The following is a 9557-nucleotide window of genomic DNA, read 5'->3' as shown; positions in this document are numbered from 1 at the left end:
TTAATAAATAATTTTTAATATATTATTTTTTTTTTTTTTTTTATTTTATTTTTATTCTGCAATCTATAAAAATAATTATATTTAGCAGAGAATGCTGACAAGTGTTTACAATTGGTTGTTTACAAATTAGCACATACGCCCAGTGGTGTATCTACTATAGTTAATATATAAAAAAGAAAAAACTAAAGACAAATATAGAGAAAAAAAAAATATAAATAAAAATAAACTATAATAAATCTCGAGGTATTTTCCTTTTGAGCCTGGTCGGCTGGCCTTCCTGGTATAAGTTGCATGCTAGTTGGTTTGGATGTGCGTCAATTCTATTCTTATAATTACAGGCAAACATTGATATATGTTCTTGAATTGTAGGTATACCCGTGTCTTTGTGGAGAATCCATGTTGGCGTGTAGTGAGGAGCGTTTAATATTTGCCGCAGGAATTTGTTTTGTGCTCGTTGTATTATGTTTAAATTGCTCTTTTTAGCAGTACCCCAAAGTTGTAATCCGTAGGTCCACACGGGTTTGATCACAGCCTTATATATAAGTAATTTGTTGTAAGTTGATAATTCTGATTTTCTGTTTAAGAGCCAATAATAATTTTTGAAGATTAGATCTATTTGTTGTTTTTTGTTCTTTATGTGTACTTTCCAGTTGAGTTTCCTATCTAAGTGAATGCCGAGATACTTTATTGATTCTTTGGACGGAATAATTTCATCGTTGAGTACAACTGCTGGGCAAGTTTGGGTGCGAAGCGTGAAAGTTATATGGACTGATTTTGTGCTATTTACTTCTATCCTCCACAACGAAAACCATTTCTCAGCTAAGCTGAGATGGTGCTGAAGGCTGTTGGAAGCTGCAGTCGGATCTTTGTTTGTGGCGATGATGCACGTATCATCAGCAAATGTGGCTAAACTCGTGTCAGTTGAAGTTGGAAAATCAGCTGTAAAAATTAAAAATAGTGTTGGGGCGAGGACACTCCCTTGAGGCACTCCAGAATTAATTTCGGTAATATTTGAGTCCGTATCGGCGATGCTGACAAAAAAGTTTCTATTTTGTAAATAGGATTTTATTAATAGGAATAAAGAATCTGGTAAACATCTTTTAACTTTATACATTAATCCGGTATGCCATACTTTGTCAAATGCCTGCTTGAGATCCAAAAAAGCCGCAGAACAGTACTCTTTATTATGCAGCGCATTGTTAATTACGTTTATTATTCTGTGAACTTGCTCAATTGTTGAATGTTTGTCGCGAAACCCAAATTGATGGTTCGGAATAAAACTTTGTTCTTGTAGGATTATTTTAATCCGTTGAAGAATTAGCTTTTCAAATATTTTCGATATGCAAGACAATAAACTTATCGGCCGGTAGGAAGATAATAGATAAGGGTCTTTACCTGGTTTCACTATAAGGATTATTTTAGCTCTTTTCCAAGACTGCGGAAAAGTTTTCATTCTCAGTATAGAGTTATATATTATTGTGAGCATTCTAATAGCTTTTCTTGGAAGTTCTTTAAGCATTTTAATAGAAATCCGGTCTGGTCCAGGTGATTTTCTAGAATTTGCTTTTGCAATTTCTTGGGTTACTTCAGCCGCAGTAAAACGATTAACATCATGAGTCACTAGCGACGGTGAATCCTGAAGAAAATCATAAATGAATTGTTCATCATTAGAGTTGCATTTACGTGAAAATGGCTGAAATGTGAGGCGCAGGTGTTCGGCGAATGCATTAGTTTTTTCTTCTGGACTTCTTGCCCATGAACCGTCTGTTTTTCTTAAAGGAGGAATTGGTACAATTGGTCTTTTCAATTTTTTGGTTGCTTTCCAAAGAGAATAATTTGTTTCACTACTTGCAGAAAGATTATGTAAGTAGTTTTCAAAAGAAACATTTTTATAATTTATTATTAAATTTTTCAGGTCTCTGCATGCACTGTTAAATTTTCTTTTATCTTCCGGTGATCTAGTTATTTGCCAAATTCTTCTTAATTTCCTTTTCTGTGCAATGATTTTTTAATATCTATGGGCACAGAGTGACTGTGATTGTGATTTAGAATAGGAGTCGATATTTTAGCTGCTGCAATTAATGTATTTGTGAAGTTGTTGATACCGATATTCAAATCATTCTCACTTTTTAATGGAATATTACAGTTAATGGTGTCTTCGATGTATTCTTGGAAAAGAAGCCAATCGGTAAATTTGTTTGTAAGCGAACTCATGACTTTGGTTGGAGTATTAGTGGAGTATTTAAGAATTACTGGTGAATGATCAGAACTGAGATCCAGACTTGAATTTATTTCAACACTCTCGTTTTTAATATTTTTGGCTACAAAAAAATCGAGGAGGTCTGGAATTTTGTTCAAATCAGTTGGCCAGTATGTGGGCTCACCCGTAGAAAATGTCCGAAGATTATTATTATTTATTGTATTATACAATTGACGGCCTCTAGGTGTTATTAGTCTAGATCCCCAAAATGTGTGCTTTGCGTTATAATCACCTCCCGCAATAAACAAATTTCCAAGGCTGGTAAAAAAAGTTGTAAACTGATTTTCAGTAATAATGTGCCTTGGCGGACAATAGATTGCCGATACTGTAATTTTGTGAGTCATTAGGTCAATTGAAAACATTTGTCGATTGTATGTAGTCAGTATAAAAAGGTTCTGTCTCGTAATGTCTTATGTTTGACTTTATGATAATGGCAGTGCCACCGTGAGGTCTGTCGTCCGGGTGATTTGTGGTATATGTGTGATAATTAGGAAAACGAATATTGTGATTTGTCTCGGTAAAATGCGTCTCGGAAATTAGCATAATGTCTACGTCATTGGTAGTTAAAAATTGTTTGAGTTCATGGACATGATTGCTCAAGCCGTTCGAGTTCCATATGCAAATTGTTAGTTGCATAGACATAATTATTTTTTATTAGATAAAATTGTTGTTAGTAAATTAAGCATTATGCCCATTTGTTCTGTCAATATTTTAATCATGTTTTTAAGTTCTGTTAAGTCATTAGATTTATTGTTAGTATTGTTTTCAGAGTTACTATTGTTTATTGAGTTCGTTGAGTCAGTAGGTAAAGTTGTGTTGTTTCTAGTAATATTGGAGTAAGTTACGCCCGGTCTTAAAGTAGCATTTGGTTTTAAATTTTGCACATTACTTGTTTTCTGACGTAATGAAGTGTTTTTTTTTTCAATATATTCTTTATAGACGTGACAGCCTTTATAGTTAGCAGGGTGATTTTCATTACAAAGGACACACTTCACTTGGTCGACCTTTTTTTCCCACTTGCATTTTTCTGTCAAGTGATCTTGAGCGCATTTAACGCATCTGGGGGTGCGGTGGCAATAATTTCTGGTATGACCATACCTTTGGCAGCGAGTGCACTGAACAATTTCTCTAGAGAACCTCTTTGCCTCTATTTCCACTTTAGTTTTATATAAAAAATCAATTTTATAAAAATCTTTATTATTAGGCTGTTGTTCAAGCTCAATTAAAAACATGTTCAGAGGGAATTTTGAGATTCTGCTTTTAATGTTCTCAATACGAACGACTTTGTGACCTAACTGTTGTATTTCATTTTTGAGCATATCTGTATCCGTGCTGAAATGTAGGTTTTTAACCACTATTTTGAACGTTCTTTTACATTTCTCCTGGAAAGAATGCATTTGAGTACCCCTCTCTTTCAGAAGTTTGAGAATTTTATTGTAAAGTTTAGCATTATCAAGATTAACTCTAACCCTAGTTTCGTCAATAACTTTTATTTGATAAAGATTTTTTGCTTCACATTCTAAGAGTTGAGCTAATGGTTTGATATCACGTACCTCATGTATAAAAATTGGCGGCGGTCTGTTAACTGGGCTGCATTTATCACTCGAGTCTTCGGTATTAGGATTAGCTAAAACTTCATATATATTGCTTGTGGGAGTTGGGTTTAGCCAGTAGTTCGAATTTGAAGATGTTTTTTTGCATGTTGATTCTTCATTTAAATTTCTTTTGAATTTTTTGTTTCTTACTTCAAACCATTCTGAATCCTTACTGGTGGTTGCTTCTTGATTAAATTCATTTAGGGAAATTGAGTCATTTTTCTGATGTAAAGAATCTTCTTCAACAATATCTGTATTAGACCTCTTATACTTGTTAGCACTCGTATAGACCTTTTTCGGTTTGACTGGGGAGCATTCTAAATCCATCTGATCGGTATCCGTATTTAAAATTTTTGACATTTTCAAGTAAAAGTTATTAATTCCCCCGTAGGGGAATATTTCTCTATTACGTACTCACACAGGAATGTTTCTATTCAAATTTTTAGACCAAAATCATAAAATTCCTGCAAGTTATTTGCAAATTTAATAAATTTAATATTTCTCAGTATTATGAATGTCACAATATTTTGTTTTTTGAGGTTGTTATATTGACTTTGAATTCGATATTTCATTCTCAAGCAATAAATATAGAAAATTCGGGACATTTTTTGGTTTTTGTCAAATAACTCAGAAATGTCATATGGAACTACCTTTTTTAAGTTAGATAAGGTGAAACTAGATAAAATTTACAACATTTTCTAGGGAACACTTTTATACACTCCGATATAAAAGTTTTGAATAAAAGTACTTTGAATTCGATATTTCTTATATTATATTATACTGATAAATTGCTATAAGCCCGAAAACTAAATATACTTTATTACAATACTTTTTCTTCTTCAGCATTTTTCATATAACTTCTTAACAAATTATTTTGTTTAATTTTAGTTAACACTGTCAAAAACTTGATAAAATTGTCTAAAATATTCATTAACAATTTTTTTTTCTAAAATACAAAGCAAAATAACTACAAGTCTGAGAACTCAAAATATTATATTATCACACATTTTACTTCTGGAATCGTGGCATTTTTTCAGCATTTGTAATATAATTTTTTAACAGATTATCTTGTTCAAAAAAAATACTTCAGCATTTATAGATAAAATTATCTAAAACGTTTCTTAACAATATTTTCTTCTATATTACAAATTAAAAGAACTACAAGCCTTGAAACTAAAAGTAATATATTAACTCTCAATTTCTTCACAGTAATCGTGGCATTTTTGCAGCTTTTTTAACGTAACTTCTTAACAAATTATCACTTACAGAAACTAGATAAAATTATCTAAAACTTTTCTTAACAACATTTTTCTCTATGTTACAAATAAAAAAAACTACAAGCTTGAGAACCCAAAATATTATATCATCAAACAATTTCTTCCAGTAAGTTCTTCTTTCTCAGCATTTTTAGATAACTTTCTAACTAATTATGTTGTCCAAAAATAGTTATAACTATTAAAAACTAGATCAAATTATCTCAGAATTTCATTAATAATATTATCTTTTATCTTATATAGCAAAAGAACTACAAGTCTTGAGAACTAAAAATATTATATCATAATAGCATTTTTGATATAATTTAAAAAAAAAAAAATGTTAAAAATTAGTTAACACTGTCGAAAACTAGATAAAATTGTCTCAAACTTTTAATAACGACATATTTTTCTGTGTTACAAATAAAAATAATTACAAGCCTCAGAACCCAAAATATTATATTATCACATATTTTACTTCTAGAATCGTAGCATTTTATCAGCGTTTTTTATATTTTTTATATACTTTTTAACAAATAATCTTGTTTAAAATTAGTTAGCACTTTCAAAAACTAGATTAAATTATTTAAAACCTTTATCAAAAATATTTTATCCTCCTATACAAATTAAAAAAACTATAAGCCTACAAAGTACATCATATTTAATTCCTATCTTTAACTCTTCTCTAATCAAACAAATTGATATAATTTGATATGCATATTAATTTTATTATAAATTATATATATATATATATATATATATATATATCAATTAACTCCATCTATATTTATTTTCCCAAAGCATTTTCTACTGTGATATTATCCGGGTTCGGAATCACCGCAGGCGCACACCGTTTGTGGTCTCATAGGTCATACAAAGCGACTTGGCAATTGAGGACCATACTCATGTTTCTCTTTACCATCACTGGACAGGTAAAAAATATAAAATATATACAGAGAATTATGAAATAAATGTAAAAAACCGCTTTAAAATCGCGTTAAAATCGCTCATTTCTATCAAGTTTGGTAGAAAAGAAAGATTTTTTGTTTCTAGGAGTTCCTCAAGGGAGTTTCTTCGGGCCTATTTAGTAACACAAAAATATAAATAATATAATACAGTGTTTTTTAAATACTTGTTTTATGAATATTTAACTTGTATTTTATAATCTTTGATTCCAAAACCCAGAACTCAACTACATTTTGTGATTTTTGTTAACTTTGTACCTTGATTTTTTTAGTTTTGTACCTAGATTTTTTTTTTATTTTCATGATTTTTTCCCCAGAGGGATGCTTACACATGGGCCTTAGACCACAGGGTCCATCACAAATATTCAGAGACGGACTCGGACCCCCATAATGCAAAACGTGGATTTTTTTTCGCCCATGTGGGTTGGCTTGTTCTAACTCCACATCCTAATGTTGTACTTAAAAGGAAACAGGTATGGATAGAAAATTAGTTGTAACTTTGTAAGAGTTGGTTGGATGATGGTGATATGTTCTGGAGATTTGTGCAAAAATGTGTTGTCTTTAAGTTTGTGTAAGGTTATAATGCTCTACAGCAACTCTGTATACTCAAAAATGACTTTGAAAACTAAGAACTTACTTAGTCGCCCCTGGTCAAGGTGTGCATGTGTTCATTATATTTGTTGTATAACTTTTGAACGGTTTGTTGGATTTGAAAGAATTATTCCGCAAAGTTATACAAAATTATATAGTCTTAAAAGTTTTCTAAGGTTATAATGTTCTACAGCAACTCGGTATACTTTAAAAATGACTTAGAAAACTGCAAACTCACTTAGTCGCCCCTAGTCAAGGTGTGCATGTGTTCATTATATTTGTTGTATAACTTTTGAACGGTTTGTTGGATTTGAATGAATTATTTTGCAAAGTTATACAAAATTATATAGTCTTAAAGTTTTCTAAGGTTATAATGTTCTACAGCAACTCAGTATACTTATAAATGACTTTGAATACTGAGAACTCACTTAGTCGCCGCTAGTCAAGGTGTCCATTTGTGTATTATATCTGTTTGTAACTTTTGAACGGTTTGTCGGATTTGAATGAATTATTTTGCAAAGTTATACAAAATTATATAGTCTTAAAAGTTTTCTAAGATTATAAAGCCCTACACCAACTCGGTATACTCATAAAACCTACTTAAACATTGATAATCCCTTTCAGGTTGATATGAGTGACTTGGAAGCCGATGCAGTAGTCATGTGGCAAAAAAGGTATTTGCACCCAAAACATTATTTTTATTAAATCAACTAATTAATTATTAATTTATCTATTTAATTATTAATTTATCTATTTAATTATTAATTTATCTATTTATTTATTTAGGTTTTACATCCCTCTATTCGCCCTATTGGCAATAGGTTTACCAGTTTTGGCACCTTGGTATTTTTGGCAAGAAGACCTTTGGGTTTCTTTTTGGGTCAATTTTAATTTTAGGTTCTGTTTGACTCTAAATATTGCATTTTTTGTGAACAGTGTTGCACATATGTGGGGCCAGAAACCTTACGACAAGTGAGTATAATATAATGCAAATAAAATTCGCCGGAATTAGTTAGTTATTTCAAATTTCAATAAGAAAATAAAAAAAAAAAAAATTGGATCCTTAGTGGGAACTAATAATCTTTGGAATTTTTATTGTTTTATATGTTAATTATTTATTTTATTATATATATATATATATATATATATATATATAATTTTATTTTTTTTAGAAATATAAGTCCAGTAGAAAATTTAGGGGTTGCAATTGCAGCCCTTGGTGAAGGTTGGCACAATTATCATCATGTTTTTCCATATGATTATAAAACAGGTAAATTTATATATATATATATATATATATATATATATATATATATATATATAATATATCACTTCTATTTTATTTCCAAGGTGAACTAGGAGGGTACACTTTCAATCCTACAACAGGCCTCATAGATTTCTTTGCAAGAATAGGATGGGCGTACGATCGTAAGTATCGATTTTAAAGTATACCGAGTTGCTGTAGGGTTATATAATATTAGACAATATTATTAAGAATTTAATTTTAAACAAATTTGCCAAAAACACTTTTTAAATTAGACAATTTGTTTAGAAGTTACAAGAGATATGGTAAATGAATACACTAAATAGGTACTATAAATTATAAATACACCCTTCACAATATTATGCGTTTGAAAGCAATTTTAAAGTATATCGAGTTGCAGTAGGGTCTTATAATATTAGACAAAATTATTAACAATTTAATTTTGCATAAATTCACTGAATATTGTTTATACTTTACTTGTACTTTATAAAAGTTACAAAAAATTCAAAAGTTACAGAAGATCTGCTAAACAAATGCACTGCACACACTCTATATCAGTAATTAATTTAAATAAATAGTTTCGAAACAAACTTCTGTATTCAAGAGCGATTTTAAAGTATACCAAGTTGCTATAGGGTTCTATAATATTAGACAAAATTATTATTTATATAATTTCGTACAAATTTGTAAAATATTTTATTAAAATTCAACAAACCGTTCAAAAGTTATATAAGAAACAATTTCACATGTTTTTATAATGAAGTAATAATTAGGGTTTGATATTATTTTAATAATTTTTAAGTACACAGAATTGCTCTAGGATATATTGTTGTTTGTAAAATATATTAACAATTTAATTTTAAACAAATTTGCTTTGAGCTCCAATCATAAAAATCGAATGGTTTTAGGATTTATAAACCTTTTGGGAAACATATGCATTTTCAAGACTTTATACTCAAATTTGATTTTTAAAAGCGTGTTTAAAGTATACCGAGTTGTTGTAGGGCTTTTTTGTATTAGACAATATTATAAACAATTTAATTTTGAGCAAATTTGCCAAAAATACTATTAACATTAAACCAGCTATTCAAAAGAGATATACTAAATAAATGCATTGCAATTCATACATGCACTATAAATAATGGACTATAATAAAGTCTGTATGCAAAAGCAATTTTAAAGTGTACCGAGTTGCTGTAGAGCATTATTATATTAAACAATATTATAGAAAATTTAATTTTCCATAATTTTACCAAAAACACTATTCACATCAAATAATCTGTTCAAAGTTACAAGAGACATACTAAACAGCTTTTTAGTACTATAAATAGTACACAGGCCTGACTAAAACCACTTTATATAAACCAAATTAAACTTTATCTATTCATTATTATTTTTGAATAAAAATTTCATATTCTTCGGTGTTATTTTTTTTTTTTAGGTAAATCAGTTTCCAGAAGAATGATAGTCCGAAGGGCCCTTAGATCAGGTGATGGGTCTTTTATTTTAGACCCACATGCCGAAGAGACCCAAATTTGGGGCTATGGGGATGTCGATATGGACGAACAGGATATCAAAGACCTAATTTTTCCAGATCAAAAAAATTTGGAAAAATTAGGAAAAAAATAG

General features: G+C 29.7%; 1 protein-coding gene across 1 annotated transcript; it reads left to right on the top strand.

The window, feature by feature from the left end:
• Positions 1-2848: 2848 nt before the first annotated feature.
• Positions 2849-9557, top strand: LOC113382151 (acyl-CoA Delta(11) desaturase). The gene is made up of 8 exons (XM_026620699.1): positions 2849-2885; positions 5910-6040; positions 6391-6546; positions 7289-7338; positions 7451-7636; positions 7837-7934; positions 8015-8092; positions 9370-9557. Exons 1-8 carry the CDS (start codon positions 2849-2851, stop codon positions 9555-9557), a joined length of 924 nt encoding a protein of 307 aa, XP_026476484.1.

Source organism: Ctenocephalides felis, unplaced genomic scaffold (genome assembly GCF_003426905.1).
Source record: "Ctenocephalides felis isolate EL2017-DRISC unplaced genomic scaffold, ASM342690v1 CF-g0.4_SCAFFOLD_03330, whole genome shotgun sequence".
Taxonomy (NCBI): Eukaryota; Metazoa; Arthropoda; class Insecta; order Siphonaptera; family Pulicidae; genus Ctenocephalides; species Ctenocephalides felis.
The sequence above is the reverse complement of the archived record's forward strand: the minus strand, read 5'-3'. Positions and strand labels throughout refer to the sequence as shown.